We start from the raw sequence: 21,549 nt of genomic DNA on the forward strand, positions 1-21,549 counted from the left end.
CCTCAGCACCCAGGGCCGATGGTTGAACCAATCGAACCACTGTCTGCGAGAGGAGAAAAGGGGGGAAGAAGATGGGGAAAGAAGCAACTGGTCGCTTCTCATGTGTGCCCTGACTGGGGATCGAACCTGGGACATCCGCATGCCTGGTTGACGCTCTACCCACTGAGTGAACTGGCCAGGGCCCCAGCTTCTCTACCATTGCCTCTGCTTTCCTAAAGCACATTTCAGTAACATAGCTTTGGTTGAACTTCTAACACCTGATCATATACCATAAAGGCCAGCTCAGTACTAGTGTTTATGAGCAGCAGTTCTCCTGCCCTCCCTACACACCTGAGATTTATCTTCCTCCTCCTCCTTCTTTGTCTGCGTCCTCTCATGTCGGTGCCGCCGGCGGTAATAGTGGGTGTCATCTGTCACGTTTGAAAACATATGAATATTTCCTGGAAAAGAAAGAAAAACCGTTAGTATGGGATTTGGCAAACACTTCTTCCTTCCTTGCCTTTTCCAAGGTCCTTCCTCCCAATTAGGTTCTTTGAGGGGAGATAATTATCCCATTTTCCCCAGTAGAAAAATAAGACAGTAGGTAAGCCAAGTGAACCAGCTGGAGATGGAATGTGCTTAGCTCTCCTGTCTTTATTTAAATAATCCTTCGTAACCAGTAACTGAGAGAACCCCAAAAGGTGAGTAAAGAAAGAGCATTTGGCCTTGGCCAGATAGCTGAGTTGGTTAGTGTGTCACCATAATACACAAAGGTTGTGGGTTAGATCCCTCCCTGGTCAGGGCACATACAGGAACAGATCAAAGTTTCTGTCCTCTCTCTCTCTAAAATCAATCAATAAATTTAAAAGAAAAGAAAAGAAAGAGCATTTGTGCCATGAGTCCTGACATGCTTACTTTGCTTCCTTGCCCAATATCATAATCTTTAATAGCAACTCATAAAATTAATCTTACTTCCCAGGCTTTTCATTATCCCAATTTCCAACTGTCTGGGGGTGATTTTCTAACTTTTACCTTTATATAGCTGCTATTTTGCAATAATGATAATAATGGGCATTTTGCTACTTTTTTTTTTTTTTTTCATTTTTCCGAAGCTGGAAACAGGGAGGCAGTCAGACAGACTCCCACATGCGTCCGACCAGGATCCACCCGGCATGCCCACCAGGGGGCATCGCTCTGTTGCATCCAGAGCCATTCTAGCACCTGAGGTGGAGGCCACAGAGCCATCCTCAGCGCCTGGGCAAACTTTGCTCCAATGGAGCCTTGGCTGCAGGAGGGGAAGAGAGAGACAGAGGGGAAGGAGAGGGGGAGAGGTGGAGAAGCAGATGGGTGCTTCTCCTGTGTGCCCTGGCCGGGAATCAAACCCGGGACTCCTGCATGCCAGGCCGATGTTCTACCGCTGAGCCAACCAGCCAGGGCTTGCTACTTATTTTAAAGCACTTAAAAATCTCTAATCCTCATAGCTGCCCTGTGAGGTAGGTAAAATTAACCCCACTTTTCAGGTGAGGAAACAGGATAAGAGACACTAAATGATTGGTTAAAATCATGCACAGCTGGAGTCTGGAGACTAGCCTCAAATCCCAGTTCACTTGATTCCAAATTCTTGCTGTTTTCACCATATCATGTCCCTCTATTCCAGCGGTTCTCATATAAATATGTATTTCCAATGGCTTTAGGCAACCCCTGTGTTTTGGTCGTTCGACCCCCGCCGGGGTCGCGACCCACAGGTTGAGAACCGCTGTTCTCTTCAGATCCTCAAACAGCTTGCAAATATATAAACATTTTCATGATAATTTTGGGATACTAACCTGTAGGAAATTGTCCTCCAAAGAAGACATTGAATAGCTCCTCTGGAGTGATGTCAGCTTCAAAGTCCCTGTAATAATTATAAGGTCTGGCTCGAGGGGCAGTGAAAGTCACCTGTTCATCTCCATATTCATCATAGTGGAGTCTCTTGTCAGGATTGCTAAGGACGGCAAAGGCATTTCCTATTGCTGCAACCAAAACAAAAAAGCACCTGAGTTACATAGTCTTTCCTGTAGCTGAGGGTGATCACAGTAGCAGCAATAAAGAGGCCAGAGTTGATTGGTGTTAGATAGCTTCGCAGGGGCCTAAACGAAGTGCTTGGGCCTAGAAAGTTCATCAAAGTGCTTGCCTTTGAAATTTCCATGATCTAGTCTGAAAAGCCAGAAACAACACTGGACTCAAGATGAACTAAGAACTGCTTTCATTCAGCCAAAAATGTATATTTTGTTTTCTTTTGAGAGAGAGAGACAGGAAGGGAGAGAGATGAGAAGCATCAACTAGTAGTTGCATCACTTTAGTGGTTCAATCATTGCTTCTTATACGTCTCTTGACTGGGGAGCCAGTGACCCTGGGATCATGTCAATGATCCTGCACTCAAGCTGGCGAGCCTGTGCTCAAGTGGGATGAGCCCGCGCTCAAGCCAGTGACCTTGGAGTTTCAAACCTAGGAACCAAATGTCCAGGTTGATGCTCTATCTACTCTGCCACCACTGGTCAGGCAAAAAAAAAAAATTGTTCTTATTTCACTTGAGAGTAACAGTTTATAGTTGGAAATAGTTCATACATAAGTAGTGGTGTTCTAACTTGAAGTCTAGAAACAATCTCCTGAATAAAATAACCAGTAAAATTATTGTTTGGTTAAAAACAAAGTCCTCACTCGTCACAATCTTATTCAGCTTCCTTTAGAAAATGGTCTGTAGAAATTAAGAATGTATCTCTGATGTCTCAATTGGAGATCAAAGACAATAGATTACATATGCTCATCATCACCTTTCCTCCCTATTTGTCTAATTTCATTTAAACATAAAATCTATACCTTCGATTAAATAACACCCCTCAAAAATCTTTTAAGACAACCCCACCCTCTACTTCTGATTCAGTCAACACTATCAGAAACACAGTCAGAAAAAGCATTTTTTTTTTGTGAGAGAGACAGAGAGAGGAACAGATAGGGACAGACAGGAATGGAGAGAGATGAGAAGCATCAATTCTTCTTTGCGACACTTTAGTTGTTCATTGATTGCTTTCTCATATGTGCCTTGACCGGGGGCTACAGCAGAGCGAATGACTCCTTGCTCAAGCCAGTGACCTTGGGCTCAAGTTGGTGAGCCTTGCTCAAACCAGATGAGCATGTGCCAAGCCGTGGACCTCAGAATTTTTTTTTTTTAAATGTTGTCTGTTGCCTTTTTTTGTCTTTATTTTTTTCTATTTTTTTAATTTTTTATTTTTATGGAATCCAGAGAGAGGAAGGGTGGTAAGGGGGAGACAGAGGCATCAATCTGTTTCTGTATGTGCCCTAGTCAAGGACTGAACCAGCCACCTCTGCATTGCATGACAATGCTCCAGCCAAGTGAGCCATGGAGCCAGGACAAGGACCTCAGACTTTTGAACCTGAGTCCTCCAAGTCTGTCTGACGTTTATCCACTGCGCCACCACCTGGTCAGGCAAAAAGAGCATTTCTTTATGATACTTCTACTCAGGGAATTGTTAAATGTTTACAGCAATAAAACAGCTAAGCAGAAATAAAAAACCTAAATAGAGTTGCTTAAGCATTCACATCTCTTGAAATCTGGCAGATTTATCAAAGAAATGGCATTAGTCTGTGAGATACCTTGTATGAAGGTGTAAAGAGAATGTGGGTTATATCAATGTGTTTCCTTGTAGAAACTGTGGGGAGAACTAGATTCACAATGGCCCATCATCTGAGGTAAATGGTGACTTTTAAAAATTTCTTGATCTATCATTTCTTACTTTGTGTGTGTGTGTGTGTGTGTGTATTTTTGTATTTTTCTGAAGCTGGAAACGGGGAGGCAGTCAGATTCCCGCATGCGCCCGACCGGGATCCACCCGACACGCCCACCAGGGGGCGATGCTCTGGCCATCTGGGGCGTCGCTCTGCCGCAACCAGAGCCACTCTAGCGCCTGGGGCAGAGGCAAAGAAGCCATCCCCAGCGCCTGGGCCATCTTTTGCTCCAATGGAGCCTCGGCTGCAGGAGGGGAAGAGAGAGACAGAGAGGAAGGAGAGGGGGAGGGGTGGAGAAGCAGATGGGTGCCTCTCCTGTGTGCCCTGGCCGGGAATCGAACCCGGGACTTCCGCACACCAGGCCAACACTCTACCGCTGAGCCAACCGGCCAGGGCCATTTCTTACTTTTTCTTTTCAAACATTTCAAATCTGGCCCTGGCTGGATTGCTCAGTGGTAGTGTTGGCCTAGCGTGTGGATATCCTGGGTTCGATTCTGGTCAGGGCAGACAGGAGAAGCAACCATTTGCTTCTCTACCTCTCCCCCAAGCCAACGACCTTGAGCTTCAAGCCAGTGACCTTGGGCTCAAGCCAGTGACCTTGGGCTTAAACCAGCGACCATGGGGCCATGTCTATGATCCCACACTTAAGCCAGCGACCCTGCGCTCAAACTGGTGAGCCCGTGCTCAAGCTGGATGAGCCCACACTCAAGCCAGTGACCTTGCGGCTTCGAACCTGGGTCTTCTGTGTCCCAGGCTGAAGCTCTATACACTGCGCCACCACCTGGTCAGCCTCTTTTATTTTATTTTATTTATTGATTTGAGAGAGAGAAACATCTATCTGTTTCTGTATATGCCCTGACCGGGGTCAAACTGGCAACCTTTGTATATCAGGACAATGTTCTAACAAACTGAGCTATCCAGCCAGGGCTCTCTTTAGTTTCTTTTCATCTAGAATAGTCTCCTCAACTTTTTTGCTTTTCATTATACTGAATTTTTTGAAGAGTAGCTCAGTGTTCTTTGTAGAATATCCCATATTTTGATTATTTCCTCAATAGTAAATTCAGGTCAAATAGTTTGGCAAGAATACCACATAAGTACTATACCACATAATGTTAGGTTGTTCCAGTATTGGTGATAAGTTAGATCTTTTGGTTAAAGTGGGGACAGCTAGATTCTCCATTATAAAGGAATTTCCCCCTTTGTAATAAATAAGTATTCTGTGGGGTGATACTTTGAAATCATGTGAATGTCTTATTCAACAACCACCTATCACCCAATGGTTTTAGCATCCATTTCTTTTTTTGTTTTATAAATAAATTTTTATTTTAATGGGGTGACATCAATAAATCAGGGTACATATATTCAAAGAAAACATGTTCAGTTTATCTTGTCATTCATCTTTTTTTTTTTTTTTTTTCTGAAGCTGGAAACGGGGAGAGATAGTCAGACAGACTCCCGCATGCGCCCGACCGGGATCCACCCGGAACGCCCACCAGGGGGCGACGCTCTGCCCCTCTGGGGCGTCGCTCTGCCGCGACCAGAGCCACTCTAGCGCCTGGGGCAGAGGCCAAGGAGCCATCCCCAGCACCCGGGCCATCTTTGCTCCAATGGAGCCTTGGCTGCGGGAGGGGAAGAGAGAGACAGAGAGGAAGGAGGGGGGGGGTGGAGAAGCAAATGGGCGCCTCTCCTATGTGCCCTGGCCGGAAATCGAACCCGGGTCCCCCGCACGCAGGCCGACGCTCTACCGCTGAGCCAACCGGCCAGGGCCATCTTTTTTTTTTTTTTTAAGATTTTATTTATTCATTATAGAGAGGGGAGAGTGGGGGAGGAGCAGGAAGCATCAACTCCCATATGTGCCTTGACCAGGCAAGCCCAGGGTTTTGAACCAGCAACCTCAGCATTTCCAGGTTGACGCTTTATCCACTGCACCACCACAGGTCAGGCTCTTAGCATCCATTTCTAATCCTTTCCTGAATCAACGTCTTCACTAGGGGAGACACACTTAAGTAAGATTTTTATTTTTGTGTTAGGTCCAAAATATTTTTTATGGTTTTTTAAAAAATATTTTTTATTTATTCATTTTAGAGAGGAGAGAGAGAGACAGACAGACAGACAGACAGAAAGGAGGAGCAGGAAGCATCAACTCCCATATGTGCCTTGACCAAGTAAGCCCAGGGTTTTGAACTGGCGACCTCCAGTGTTTCCAGGTTGACACTTTATCCACTGTGCCACCACAGATCAGGCAGGTCCAAAATATTTTTTAAGAATATATTTCTGACAGTATCATGGATATCAATGGAAATAATATTATACAGATTTTTCACATGAACATGTTAATAAAAGTTTCATGAACAAAGAGTTCTATAGTCAGAGAAGTTTAGGAATGCTGTCTGGGTCCTATTTGCAAGTGGCCACCAGCCTGTAAATTCCACAGGAGGAATCATGTTTGTTTTGTTTACCATGGCACCTGGCACATAGATCTTAAATATTTGCTGATCAATGGATAAAATGGTTCCAAAAGATATTACAGAAACCAAATATTTTTTCCAAAAAGAAAAAGGTGAAATGAATGAAGACAGGAGGGAGCTATGCTGATGATCACTATTTAAAAGGTGTGGTAAGGCTTGACCAGGTGGTGGCGCAGTGGATAGAGCATTGGACTGAGACACAGAGGACCCAGGTTTGAAACCCTGAGGTTGCCGGCTGGAGTGTGGGCTCACCAACTTGAGTGCAGGGTCACTGGCTTGAGTGTGGGCTCACCAACTTGAGTGCAGGGTCACTGGCTTGAGTGTGGGCTCACCAACGTGAGTGCGGGGTTGCTGGCTTGAACCCAAGGTTGCTGGCTTGAGCAAGGGGTCACTCGCTCTGCTATAGCCCCCCAGCCAAGGCATATAAAAAAAAAAGCAATCAATGAACAACTAAGGTGATGCAACAAAGAACTGATTCTTCTCACACTCTCCCTTCCTGTCTATCTGTCCCTATCTGTCCCTCAATCTGTCTTTCTCTCTCTGTCTCTGTCACAAAAATAAAATAAAATAAAAAATGCAGTAGGGAAAAAAACCGTGCTGGTGGCTTTATAAAACAATTACAGGGAAGGCTGAAAATAACTTGTTATGACCGAACATCACAAGGGCAGAATGAAGCATTAGTTCAGATCAGACCTTTGAAAGCATCCGTTGCTCCAGGAGCACAGTTCTTGTCTGGGTGAAATTTCAGGGCAAGTTTTCGGTAAGCTTTCTTAAGTTCTTCATCACCAGCATCTCGAGAAACTCCCAGAATTTCATAGTAATTTCTGCATTTCTTGATCCTAAAAACACACATCAGAAACATATATGTCTACAAAGGCCCCTTTTACATAATTAACTGCAATATAGTTCGCTGATCCTCCCTCCAATCTGTGGGCCCAAAACAAACCTAAAAGAAAATTGCTGGGCACATTAATGAAACTTTCAAAGTCATTGATAACGTCCTCCCAGTGAGAGCTTAATGACTTTCAAAATAGTTTTAAGTCTAATATTTTACTCTTTCTATATTCCTGCAAGTGAGTAGAACAAGTATGCTAATCTTTACTATTAAGGTACAGGCTAAGGTCCTGGGAGTTGAATCATAGGACAGAAAAGTTAGAAAAACCACCTAACCACCCTATTTATATATTTTCTCTCTCTTTCTCCCCCCTTTATTTCTTTTTTTTAAAGATTTCACTTATTGATTTTTAGAGAGTGAGAGAGAAAGAGTGTGGGGAAAAGGAAGCATCAACTTGTAGTAGTTGCCTCTCGTATGTGCCTTGAGCAGGCAAGCCCGGGTTTTGAACCAGTGACTTCAGCATTCCAGATCGACGCTTTATCCATTGTGCCACCACAGGGCAGGTTCTCCCTTTCTTCTTATGCCTATCTTTTTAAACTTGGTTTTTAAAAGTTAATATATACAGCCTGACCGGGCGGTGGTGCAGTGGATAGAGCGTCGGACTGGGATGCGGAAGACCCAGGTTTGAGACCCCGAGGTCGCCAGCTTGAGTGAGGGCTCATCTGGTTTGAGCAAAAGCTCATCAGCTTGAGCCCAAGGTCGCTGGCTCGAGCAAGGAGTTACTCGGTCTGCTGAAGGCCTGTGGTCAAGGCATGTATGAGAAAGCAATCAATGAACAACTAAGGTGTTGCAATGCGCAATGAAAAACTAATGATTGATGCTTCTCATCTCTCTCCGTTCTATACACCTGGTAGAAGAAAAACATCCAACAGTACTAAACTATATACAGTGAAGAAATTTCCTGCTTCCCTATTCCCTGTTCCTCAGTCTCCCACCTGAAGGACAACCACTGTTAAAAGTTTTCTTTGAATCCTGTGTACAGAGTGTGTGTGTGTGTGTGTGTGTGTGTGTATTTCTTTCTTACCTAAATGGCAGCTTTTAGGTAATTACAATCACCTTTCTAAATTATAATCACCTTTTGACATCTTGCGTTTTATCTAGCAATTTATCTTAGAGATTGATCCTTAACCACTAGAGAAGTCTACAATAATAGTTTTAATAGTTTAGACTAGAGTGGCAGTTCTGAACTTTCTGATCTCAGAAATTTTTTATACTCTTAAAAGTTATTGGGCCTGACCTGTGGTGGAACACTGGAAAAAAGCGTTGACCTGGAAATGCTGAGGTTGCCAGTTTGAAACCCTGGACTTGCCTGGTCAAGGCACATATGGGAGTTGATGCTTCCTCTCCTCCCCCTTTCTCTCTCTCTCTCTCTCACTCCTCTCTGATATGAATAAATTAAAAAAAATTTTTTTTTACATTATTGACCCCCAAAGAGCTTTTGTTCATGTGAGTTGTGGAGATGGAAGGGATTAAACCCAGGGCCTCATACATGCAAAGTACGTGCTCTACCACTGAGCTACATCCCCTGACTTTTGTGTTGTTGTCATCATGTGAATTGTAGCTGTCAAAATTTACCAAACTAGAAATGAAAACATAAAAGTTTTAAAACACAGGGGCCCTAGCCAGTTGGCTTAGTGGTAGAGTGTTGGACTGCCGTGTGGAAGTTCCGGGTTCGATTCTTGGTCAGGGCACACAGGAAATGCTCCCATCTGCATCTCCACCGCTCCTCTTCTCCCTTCTCTCTCTCTTTCTCTCCTCCCCTTCTGCAACCAAGGCTCGATTAGAGCAAGTTGTCCCGGGCACTGAGTATGGCTCCATGACCGCTGCCCCAGGCACTAAAAATGGCTCCAGATGCAACAGAGCAAGGGTCCCAGATGGGCAGAACATCACCCCCCTAGTGAGCTTGCTGGGTGGATCCCAGTCAGGGCACATGTGGGAGTCTGTCTCTGCTTCCCCTCCTCATTAAATGAAAAAAAAAAATTTTTTTTAAACACAGGAGTGATAATATAATTACAAAACAGATAGCCTCTCAAAAACTCCACTGTATAATCCTGAGAGAATAAGAATGAAAAAGGCAAATAATGTGTTTGTAATATTATGGAAATAGTTTTACACTTGCAGATTCCCCCCAACAGGGTCTTGAGTTCCCAAACCACACTCTGAGAACTGCTGGACTAAAGCATGAACTTCGGGGTCAAAATGCCTTGGCCGAGATCTGAGCTTGCTGTGTAGTCAACCTCTGTGCCTTAGTGTTATGTTCTGAAATGGGCTAATAATGATAACTATTTTCACCAAGCTGTTATGATTAAAAGAAGTATTCATCAGGCCCTGGCTGGTTGGCTCAGTGATAGAGTGTCAGCCTGGCATATGGAAGTCCTGGTTTCAATTCCCCATCAGGGCACACAGGAGAAGTGCCCATCTGCTTCTCCACCCTTCCCCCTCTCCTTTTTCTCTCTTCCTCTTCTGCAGCCAAGGCTCCATTGGAGCAAAGTTGGCCTGGGTGCTGAGGACAGCTCCATGGCCTCTGCCTCAGGCACTAGAATGGCTCAAGTTGCAGTGGAGCAACGCCCCAGATGGGCAGAGCATCGCCCCCTGGTGGGCATGTCGGGTGGATCCCAGTCGGGTGCATACTGGAATCTGACTGCCTTCCCGCTTCTAATTTCAGAAAAATACAAAAAAAAAGGAAAAAAAAGAAAAAAAAAAGAAAAAGTATTCATCAAAGTGCTTGATTGCATCTGACATTACATAAATATTCACTATTACTATACACTTACCTCATTCTTTTATTTTTTTTTAAAGATTTTATTTATTGAATTTTTAGGGAGAGGGGATACCAGGCAAACCCAGGGTTTCAAACTTGCAACCTCACCATTCCAGGTGAACGCTTTATCCACTGTGCCACCACAGGTCAGTCTACCTCATTATTTTAAAAAGCTGCCAATGGTTGCGTCTCCAGTCTTTTGCTACTACACAGTTTGGTTAGGCAGGCAAATTGTTGAAGAGGTCATACTAAGTCAGTTATACAAACTGGACTACAATGCAGAGTCTGGAACGTCAGTCGGGGCCTTCCTCAAGACCTGCCCATAGGGATCCTTTGGATCCCTAGCCCAGTTTCCAATCCTTGCTTCTATGGTAGATATTCCTCTGCCTCTCCTACTCCTTCTTTTATAAACTTTTTGTTTAGTAACAACAGCTTTATTAAGCTATAATACACATATCACAAAGTTTACTCTTCTTAAATGTACAATTCAGTGGTTTTTAAAAGTATATTCAGAATTGTGCACCCATCACCAATATCTAATTCTAAAATATTTTCATCACCCCTAAAAAAAACCCATACTCATTAGCAGTCATTCCTCATTTCCCCATTCCCCAACCCCTGGTAACCACTAATCTACTTCCTATGTCTATAAATATGCCTATTCTGCACATTTCATATAAAAGGAATTATATGATGTGTCCTTTTGTGTCTGGCTTCTTTCATTAACATAATGTTCAAGGTTCACTCGTGTTGTAGCATGTATCAGTACTTCACTCCTTTTTTATTACCGAATAGTATTCATTGTATGGATATTCCTCACTTTGTTTATTCATTCATTAGTTAACGGACATCCAAGTTGTTTCCATTTGGGGGTTATTATGAATAATGCTGTACGAAATTTGTGTATGAGTTTTTGTGTAGAAACATGTTTTTTTTCTCTCTTGGTATATACCTAGGAGTTGGTTGCTAGGTCATATGCTATGGTTAACCTGCTGAGAAAATGTCATGCTATTTTCCAGATCAGCTGCATCATTTTATATTCCTACAAATATACAAGAGTTCCAATTTCTCCACATTCTCATTAATACTTGTTCTTGTCCATCTTTTTCATTATAGCTATCCTAGTGGATATGAAGTAATATGGTATCTCATTGTGGCTTTGATTTGCATTTCCCTAATGCAGGGGTCGGGAATCGTTTTGACTGAGAGAGCCATGAACACCACATATTTTAAAATGTAATTCTGTGAGAGCCACACAATGACCCATGTATGTTACACATTATCCAATAAAAATTTGGTGTTGTCCCGGAGGACAGCTGTGATTGGCTCCAGCCACCCACAACCATGAACATGAGCGGTAGGAAATGAATGGATTGTAATACATGAGAATGTTTTATATTTTTAATGTTATTATTTTTTTATTAAAGATTTGTCTGTGAGCCAGATGCAGCCATCAAAAGAGCCACATCTGGCTTGCGAGCCATAGGTTCCCTCCCCTGCCCTAATGACTAAATATATTGAACAACTTTTTATGTGCTTATTGGCCATTTGTATGTCTTCTCCTTTGTCCATTTTTTCAATTGTATTATCTTCTTATTGTTAAGAGTACTTTATATGTTGTAGATAACAGTCCTTTATCAGAATATAATTTTTTTTAAGTATTGGCTTTTTTTTTTAAAGATTTTATTTATTAATTTTAGAGAGGAGAGGTGAGAGAGAAGGAGGGAAAGGAGCAGGAAGTATCAACTCCCATATGTGCCTTGACCAGGCAAGCCCAGGGCTTCAAACCAGAGACCTCAGCATTCCACGTTGATGCTTTATCCACTGCGCCATCACAGGCCAGGCTATCAGATATATAATTTGAAAATATTTTTTGTACTGTGGGTTGATTTTTCACTTTCTTTATTTTTTCATTAAAAAAATAATTTTATTTATTGATTTTAGCAAGAGAGGAAGGGAGAGAGGGAGACAGGAATATAGATCTGTTCCTGTATGTGCCCTGACTGAGGATTGAACCAACAACCTCTGCACTTTGGGACGATGCTTTAACCAACCGAGCTATCTAGCCAGGGCTGATTTTTCACTTTATTACAGGAAGGGAGAGAGATGAGAAGCATCAATTCTCTGTTGCAGCACCTTAGTTGTTCATTGATTGCTTTCTCATATGTGTCTTGACCGGGGGGCTATCACAAACTGAGTGACTCCTTGCTCAAGCCAATGACCTTGGGCTCAAGCTGTTGAGACTTGCTCAAACCAGATGAGCCTGCACTCAAGTTGGCAACCTCAGGTTTCAAACCTTGGTCTTCCACATCCCAGTCCAATGCTCTATCCACTGTGCCACCACCTGGTCAGGCAAATTTTTCACTTTTTTTTTTTTTTTTAATTTTTTTTTAATTTTTCTGAAGTTCGAAATGGGGAGGCAGTCAGACAGACTCCCGCATGTGCCCAACCGGGATCCACCCGGCATGCCCACCAGGGGGCGATGCTCCACCCATCTGGGGTGTTGCTCTGTTGCAACCAGAGCCATTCTAGCGCCTGAGGCAGAGGCCATGGAGCCATCCTCAGCGCCCGGGCCAACTTTGCTCCAATGGAGCCTTGGCTGCGGGAGGGGAAGAGAGAGACAGAGAGGAAGGAGAGGGGGAGGGGTGGAGAAGCAGATGGGTGCTTCTCCTGTGTGCCCTGGCCGGGAATCGAACCTGGGACTCCTGCACGCCAGGCCGACACTCTACCACTGAGCCAACCAGCCAGGGCCCTAATTTTTCACTTTCTCGATGGTATCTTTTGAAGTAAATTCTGATTATATTCAATTTATCTATTTTTTCTTTCGTTGCTTTTGCTTTGGTTGCCATATCAAGAAACCACTGCCTAATTCAATGTCATAAAGACTTATATTTATGTTTTTGTGTAAGAGTTTTATAGTTTTAGCTCTTACATTTAAGTTTTATATTAGATCTTTTAAAAAAAATTTTTTTTAATTTTTTTATTTTTACAGAGACAGAGAGTCAGAGAGAGGGATAGACAGGGACAGACAGACAGGAATAAAGAGATGAGAAGCATCAATCATTAGTTTTTCGTTGCGACACCTTAGTTGTTCATTGATTGCTTTCTCATATGTGCCTTGACCACGGGTCTTCAGCAGACTGAGTAACCCCTTGCTCGAGCCAGCGACCTTGGGTCCAAGCTGGTGAGCTTTTGCTCAAACCAGATGAGCCTGCGCTTAAGCTGGCGACCTCGGGGTCTCGAACCTGGGTCCTCGGCATCCCAGTCCGACGCTCTATCCACTGTGCCACCGCCTGGTCAGGCTATATTAGATCTTGAGTTAATTTTAGTATTTATGTAAGGAAGGGATCCAAGTTAATTCTTTTGTATGTGGCTATCCAGTTGTCCTAACATTTGTTAAAGACAATTCATTTTTATTTTTATTTATTTATTTATTTTTAATTAAGTGAGAGGCTGAGAGGCAGAGACAGACTCCCGCATGCACCCTGACCAAGATCCACCCAGCAAACCCCCTACCAGGTGATGCTCTGCCTGTCTGGGGCTTGTAATGTTGCTTGGCAACTGAGCTATTTCAGTGCCTGAGGGGAGGCCATGGAGCCATCCTCCGAGCTTGGGGCCAACTTGCTCAAGCCATTAGAGCCATAGCTGCGGGAGAAGAAGAGAGAGGGGGAGAGAGAGAGAGAGAGAGAGAGAGAGAGTAGGGGAAAGGGTGGAGAAGCAAATGGTTGCTTCTCCTGTGTGCCCTGACAGGACTTCCATGCCAGCCAACACTCTACCACTGAGCCAACAGGCTGGGGCCTATTTTTTTCTTCCTTTTCCAAGTGAGAGGAAGGGAAATAGAGAGACAGACTCCTGTATGCGCCAACCAGGAACTGCCCAGCAACCCTGTCTGGGACTGATGCTCTGCCCATCTTGGGAGGGGGAGAGGGTGAGGGAGAGGGAAAGGACAGAGACAGAGAGAGAGAGAGAGAAGGGAAGGGAAAGGGGAGGGGTAGAGAAGCAGATGGTTGCTTCTCCTGTGTGCCCTGACCGGGAATTGATCCCAGGATATCCATATGCGGGGCCGACACTCTACCACTTAACCAACCAACCAGGGCCTGGTAAAGATAATTCTTTACCCTATTAAATTGTCTTGACACACTTGTCAAAAATCAACTGCCCAGAAATATAATGGTCTATTTCTGTACTCCCAATTCTATTCCACTGATCTACATGTCTATCCTATCCTAGTCCACACTGTCTTCATTACTGTAGCTTTGTAGTAAGTTTTCACATTGGGAAATGAGAGTCCTCCAACTTTGTTCTTTTTCAAGACTGTGTTGGCTATTCTGGGTCTCTTGGATATAAATTTTTGGAACAGCTTGTCAATTTCTGCAAAAGGGCAACTGGGAATTTGATAGGGATGTGTTGAATCTATTGATGAACTTGGGAAGTATTACATATTACCAATAATAAGCCTTCCAATACATGCACACAGGCTATCTTCCCATTTAGACCTTTAATTTCTTTTAATCAAGTTTTATAGTTTTCTTTTTTAAAACTTATTGATTTTAGAGAGAGACAGAAAAAGTGATCTGTTTCTGTATATACTATGACCAAGGATCAAACCCACAACCTTTGTATATAGGGACGATGCTCTAACCAACCAAGCTATCCGCCCAGGACTATAGTTTTCAACATACAATCTTACTCTTCTATTATTAAATTTATTCCTAAGCATTTTATTCTTTTTTTTTTGTATTTTTCTAAAGTTGGAAATGGGGAGGCAGTCAGACTCCTGCATGCGCCCAACCAGGATCCACCCGGCATGCCCACCAGGGGGCGAGGCTCTGTCTATCTGGGGCGTTGCTCTGTTGCGACCAGGGCCACTCTAGCGCCTGAAGCAGAGGCCATGGAGCCATCCCCAGCGCCCTGGCCATCTTTGCTCCAATGGAGCCTTGGCTGCAGGAGGGGAAGAGAAAGACAGAGAGGAAGGAGAGGGGGAGGGGTGGAGAAGCAGATGGGCGCTTCTCCTGTGTGCCCTGGCCGGAAATCGAACCTGGGAATTCTGCACGCCAGGCCGATGCTTTTTTTTTTTTTTTAATTTTTATTTATTTATTTTTTACAGAGACAGAGTGAGTCAGAGAGAGGAACAGACAGGGACAGAGAGAGATGAGAAGCATCAATCATTAGTTTTTCATTGCACGTTGCAACACCTTAGTTGTTCATTGATTGCTTTCTCATACGTGCCTTGACCACGGGCCTTCAGCAGACCAAGTAACCCCTTGCTGGAGCCAGCGACCTTGGGTTCAAGCTGGTGGGCTTTTCCTCAAACCAGATGAGCCCGCACTCAAGCTGGCGACCTCGGGGTCTTGAACCCAGGTCCTCTGCATCCCAGTCTGACGCTCTATCCACTGTGCTACCGCCTGGTCAGGCCAGGCCGATGCTTTTTAATGGTGTTATAAATAAAACTTTTTTAAAAATTTATTTCTTTTCCATTTTTGGATTGTTCATTGCTATTGTATAGAAAGATAATCATTTTTGTTTGTTTGTTTGTTTTGTATTTTTCTGAAGCTGGAAACGGGGAAAGACAGTCAGACAGACTCCCGCATGCGCCCGACCGGGATCCACCCGGCACGCCCACCAGGGGGCGATGCTCTGCCCACCAGGGGGCGATGCTCTGCCCCTCTGGGGCGTCGCTCTGCCGCGACCAGAGCCACTCTAGTGCCTGGGGCAGAGGCCAAGGAGCCATCCCCAGCGCCCGGGCCATCTTTGCTCCAATGGAGCCTTGGCTGCGGGAGGGGAAGAGAGAGACAGAGAGGAAGGAGGGGGTGGGGGTGGAGAAGCAAATGGGCGCTTCTCCTATGTGCCCTGGCCGGGAATCGAACCCGGGTCCCCCGCACGCCAGGCCGACGCTCTACCGCTGAGCCAACCGGCCAGGGCCGAAAGACAATCATTTTTGTATATTGATCTTACATTTTGCAACTTTGATGAACTCATTTATTAGTTCTAATAGCTTGTGTGTGCGTGCGTGTATTCCTTAGGATTTTCTGTACTAGATCTTATCACCTGTGAATACAGTTTTCCTTCTTTTTGTTGCCTAACTGCCCTGGCTTGAGCCTCTCCTATAATGTTGAATAGAAGTGGCTAGAATGAACATACTTGTCTTGTTCCTGATCTTGAAAGCATCCAGTTGTTCACCATTAAGTATTATGTTAGCTGTGGATTATTTGTAGATGGCCTTTATTAGGTTGAGGAACTGCCCTTATATTCCTACTGTGTTGAGTGTTATTATGAAAGAATGTTAGATTTTTGTAAAATGCTTTTCTGCACCTACTGAAATGTTCATGTGGCTTTTGTCCTTTATTCTATTAATATGATATATTACATTGATTGATTTTCATATTTTATTTATTTTTTCAGGGGTCCCTCCCTTCAAATGGTTTCCGATTTTCATATTTTAAACAACCTTGCATTCCTGGGATAAATCCCACTTGGTCAAGGTATATCATCCTTTTTATGTTTTTATATGTTGTTGGAATTTATACCCATGGGGACATTGGTTGATAGTTTCCTTATGATGTCTTTGGTTTTGATTACAGGGTAATACTAGCCTCATAGAATGGATTGGAAAGTGCTCCCTTCTCACATTTTTAATAATAGTTTATCAAGGTTTAATTAAGCCGAACCAGGCAATGGTTCAGTGGATAGAGCATTGGACTAGGATGAGGAGGATCTAGGTTCAAAACCCCGAGCTTGCTGGCTTGAGCGTGGGCTCATCTGGTTTGAGCAAGGCTCACCAGCTGGAGCCCAAGGTCATTGGCTTGAGCAAGGGGTCGCTCTGTCTGCTGTAGCTTTCTAGTCAAGGCACATATGAGAAAGCAATCAGTGAACAACTAAGGTGCCTCAACGAAGAATTGATGTTTCTCATTTCTCTCCCTTCCTGTCTGTCTATCCCTCTGTCTCTCTCTGTCTCTGTCACAAAAAAAAAAAAAAAAAAAAAGGTTTAGTTAATTCTGCTTTAAGCATTAAGTAGAATTTACCAGTGAAGCCATCTTGGCCTGGCATTTTCTCTGTGGTAAGTTTTGTGATGATCAATTCGATCTCTTTGTTGTAGGATTATACAATTTTCTATTTCTTCTGAATCAGTTTCAGTACTCTGTATCTGTCTAGAAATTTGTCCATTTCATCTAGGTTACCTAATTTATTTGCATACAATTATTCAGAGTATTCTCTTATAATCATTATTTTTGGAAGATTAGTGGTGATGTACCCACTTTCAGTCATGATTTTATTTATTTATTTATTTATTTATTTATTTATTCATTCATTTTAGAGAGGAGAGGGAGAGACAGAGAGAGAGAAGAGGGGGAGGAGCTGGAAGCATCAACTCCTATATGTGCCTTGACCAGGAAGCCCAGGGTTTCGAACCAGCGACCTCAGCATTTCCAGGTTGACGCTTTATCCACTGCGCCATCACAGGTCAGGCTAAAAAAAATTTTTTTTTTATTCATTTTAGAAAGGAGAGAGAGAGGGAGAGAGAGAGAGAGGAGAGAGACAGAGAGAGAAGGGGGGGAGGAGCAGGAAGCATCAATTCCCATATGTGCCTTGACCAGGCAAGCCCAGGGTTTTGAACCAGCGACCTCAGCATTTCCAGGTCGACGCTTTATCCACTGCGCCACCACAGGTCAGGCCAGTCATGATTTTAGTTATTTGAGTATTCTCTATTTTTTTTCTTGGTTAGCCTAGATATAGGTTTGTTAATTTTGTCAATATTTTGAAAAAAACAACTTTTCGCCTGACCAGTGGTATTGCAATGGATAGAGCATCAACATGAAGCACTGAGGTTGCCGGTTCAAAATCCAATGTTGCCAGTTCAGATCCTAGGGTCATTGCCTCGACCCTGTGGCTTGAGCCCAAGGTAGCCAGCTTGATCCTGAGGTTGCCAGTTCGATCCCTGGTCAAGGCATGTATAAGAAGCAATCAATGGATGCACAACTAAAGTGAAGCAATGAGTTGATGCTTCTCTGTCTCTCTCTCTCTTTTACAAAAAAAAAAAAAATCTTCTGGTGGCCCTGGCCGATTGGCTCAGTGGTAGAGCGTCGGCCTGGCGTGCGGGGGACCCGGGTTCGATTCCCGGCCAGGGCACATAGGAGAAGCGCCCATTTGCTTCTCCACCCCAACCCCTCCTTCCTCTCTGTCTCTCTTCCCCTCTCGCAGCCAAGGCTCCATTGGAGCAAAGATGGCCCGGGCGCTGGGGATGGCTCCTTGGCCTCTGCCCCAGGCGCTAGAGTGGCTCTGGTCGTGGCAGAGCGACGCCCTGGAGGGGCAGAGCATCGCCCCCTGGTGGGCGTGCCGGGTGGATCCCGGTCGGGCGCATGCGGGAGTCTGTCTGACTGTCTCTCCCCGTTTCCAGCTTCAGGAAAAAAAAAAAAATCTTTTGGTTATATTGCCTTTATTGCCCTTTTATTTTCCATTTTAGTTTTTTCTACTCTATATTACTTCCTTTATTCTGCATACTTAGATTTAGTTTGCTCCTTTTTTTTTTAGTTTGTTAAGATAGATTAGGTGATTTATTTGAGATCTTTTAAACTGTATGTAAACATTTACAGCTATGAATTTACTTCTAAGTATTGATTGAGCTACATCCCATATGCTTCAGTATGTTGTATTTTCACTTTTATTCATCTCAAAGTATTTTCTAATTTTCCTTGGGATTTCTTCTGTGACCTATTATTTAGGAATATGTTGTTTAATTTTCACATTTGTGAATTTCATAAATTTTCTTCTGTTGTTGATTTCAGAGAACATACATTGTATGATTTTAACCCATTTAAATTTATTAAGGCTTGTTTTATGGCCTAACAGAGGTCTGTCCTGGAGAATGTTCCATGTATACTTGAGAAGAATATGTATTCTGCTGTTTTGGGATAGAATGTTGTATAGATGTCTGTTATATCTAGGTTATATTCCCTGCCTCTCTTACAGTAGAAGTAGGGCAGATACCTCAGATTACACACTACTATTCCACTTCTACCTAGTCCTGCCGCTGAGGCCAAGAAGCCCTTGTGCTTCAATAATAATAATAAAAATAATAATAGCAGTCAATACTTATATACCACTTTGTGCCAAGCAGTCTACATAAAGTCACTCCATTATCCCATCATAGGCTCACCTTTGTACCCCAAGCAGTTGCTCCTCAGTATAGGTGGCACTCCCCTCACCCTGCCAGGTTTGATTCCACTCTTTCTCAGTCTTCTTTTCCTTTTGTGCCTTCATGCAGTTACAGCAACCACAGGGGTCAGGACTTTCAGGAGGTCTGTCTTCTGGGTATTTATTTCTTCTAACTGCATCAATGTAAGCTGCAAAGCAACAGCCCCCCTATTAGGCCTTGGTCTGACCTGCAAATCAATTTTGCCACCTGCTTTAACTTATAAGCTATTATCCCAGGCTGCTTGTAGGTATGAACAGATGAGTATAAGGGCCAGGCTACTAACATCATGCTGACTTTTAAGCACCCATACAAAAATAGACAAATACCTTCCTTGAGAAAACAATACAGAAAATATGCTTCATGATGCCACAAACATGAAGCAGAAAAATGTCCACCATACTTACAGAGAGGTCAGTCAGCAAATAATTTTGACCCAGAGCCAGAAAAGATGCTCAAGAGGTGTCTGCCCAATATCTTGCCTTTTGAGCAAGGCAGGGGAAAGCCTAGTTCTTTGTGGTCCATAATCAGAAGTGACATTGCTCATAAAATAATATTTTTTGTTGCAATGCCTCTCACCACTAAGATTTAAAGTAGAAATGAGTTCAATTCTTTTAAACTAACAATTATAGAACTAATATGTGTTAGATTAAGGAGACACACAGGGAAGATTTACTCTTGACCATAATGACATTATTCATAGTTTAAAGGGAGAGAATTCAATCAATCACAACATATGTAAAGAGGGCCATAGCAATCCAGTCAAAGAAGGTAGAGCACTCATGTCCCATCTTGAAAATATGGAAAAGTTTTTTTTTAAAGTGAGACAAAGGGGAGATAGAGAGTTAGACTCCCTCATGTGCCCCAACCGGGATCCACCTGGCAACCCCTATCTGAGATGGATGCTCGAATCAGTTCAGTTATCCTCAGCACCTGAGGCTGAGGTTGGGACCAATCAAGCCAGACTGCAAGAAGGGAAGAGAGAGAAAAGGGGGAGGGAAGCAGATGGTCGCTTCTCCTGTGTGCTCTAACCGGGGGTCAAATCTCGGATGTCCGCATCCAGAGCCAACACTCTATCCACTGAGCCAATTGGCCAGGGTCTGCAAAAAGTTTTAAAAACATTCTTCTCCTGCTTAACATCCATTGGTGCTCCTTGTCCAAATTTCTTATCATGGGCCCAGGCTGCCTCTCTATCCTCATCTCTTACCACAGGCTCCTTCGCAATCTATGCTCTGGCCATACCAAACTCCTTTCAGATCAACAAAGCTTTCTCTTTTCTCTATTCCTTCTGCCTGCAACACTCTTCCTCTAAGTTAGCCTGGTTAACTCCAAACGCACTCTTTATGTCATCATATGTAACACTTTCTCCTTAAGGCTTTCTCTGACACCCAGGCTGTTCTGGGTACCTTGTCAGTGTGCTTCCCAAAACTAGACCTTGCTGTGTTTAGCCCAAGACTTACTGGCTCTGTTTTGTAATTGGCTGTTGACTTGTCAAACTCCCTCAGTGCTCTAAGAGTTCAGTGGTGATTTCCGAAGCCCACGTCTGTCAAGTCCCTGTTGCAAGATCAGAATAATGCAGGGGACATAATAGGTATTGGATCAATACTCTTTGCCTGATTGTAGGATGGAAAAAGCCGGCCTATCGGTTCTGACGTGGGCTGCACGGACATGACCAAATCGATACCAAAGATCAAGCGGCCTAGTTCGGTAGCGATAATAAGGGAAGGGAAAGCAAGCTGCGGGAGACTGCATTGCCCCGCTGACCCCTGGCCATCCTGGCGCGGGCGGGGCCTGACTGCTGCCGGGTCCTGGGCGGGGCACGGGCCGGGGCGGGGCCGGGGGCCGGAGGCTACAAGTCGACACGGGTGACTGGGTTCCCGGCCGGTTCCTCGGCGAGAGGCAGCTCTCCCGGTTTCTGGATCCCGGCTCCTGCCCTGGGCGGCCCATCACCTCATCTGGAACCCTACTCAGGGTCAACATCTTCTTCTAGGCCTCCATCCTTCACCTCAGGTCCAGGATCTCAGCCCTCGGGCACCTTCAAGGGCCCCATCCCTAACCCCTCCCGAACCCCCCTGTCCCACCCTACGGCCAGGACCTGGTACCTTCGGTCCAGCGCTCCCCACTGCCCAGAGTGGCAGCCATTTCCGTTCCCAGTCCGCAGGTCAGCGGAGCCTCCCCCGCGCCCGAGGCTGAAAGAGATGGGGGGGGGACGTGGGGCATGCTGGTCATTGTAGTCCAACCCATTGAAGCGGCGGGACATTGGACTGCAACTTCCGGCGAGCTCCGCGCGGGAGACCTTCGGAGATGCGGGAATAGGGGGCTCTTCTCTTGAAAGCAAGACCTGTGGAGACGTGTAATTGCTGGTGACTTCTGCGAGGCTAATGGCTCACCGTGGGAAACTTTCCCTCCCAATAGGTCACGCTTTCCCTCACCTGTAGAGTGGGGATAGTGGCTTCGGCCCCGCCAAACC

The 21,549-nt window shown here is 44.4% G+C and overlaps 1 protein-coding gene across 2 annotated transcripts in view; it reads right to left on the reverse strand.

Annotated features, from left to right (window-relative positions):
- Nucleotides 1–21,272, reverse strand: part of DNAJC18 (DnaJ heat shock protein family (Hsp40) member C18) — a 34,835-nt gene extending 13,563 nt beyond the window's left edge. For both annotated transcript variants that reach the window (XM_066388401.1, XM_066388400.1), the window contains exons 1-5: nt 21,182–21,272; nt 19,044–19,230; nt 6,927–7,072; nt 1,806–1,991; nt 331–440 (exon numbers count right to left, since the gene is read on the reverse strand). In XM_066388401.1, the coding sequence (XP_066244498.1) occupies nt 331–440; nt 1,806–1,991; nt 6,927–7,072; nt 19,044–19,230; nt 21,182–21,221 (669 nt within the window). In that variant the 5' untranslated portion in view covers nt 21,222–21,272. The remainder of the gene's footprint in view (nt 1–330; nt 441–1,805; nt 1,992–6,926; nt 7,073–19,043; nt 19,231–21,181) is intronic.
- Between the last annotated feature and the right edge of the window lie 277 nt (nt 21,273–21,549).

The sequence above is a fragment of the Saccopteryx leptura genome, chromosome 6 (genome assembly GCF_036850995.1).
Source record: "Saccopteryx leptura isolate mSacLep1 chromosome 6, mSacLep1_pri_phased_curated, whole genome shotgun sequence".
In the NCBI taxonomy this organism is placed as follows: Eukaryota; Metazoa; Chordata; class Mammalia; order Chiroptera; family Emballonuridae; genus Saccopteryx; species Saccopteryx leptura.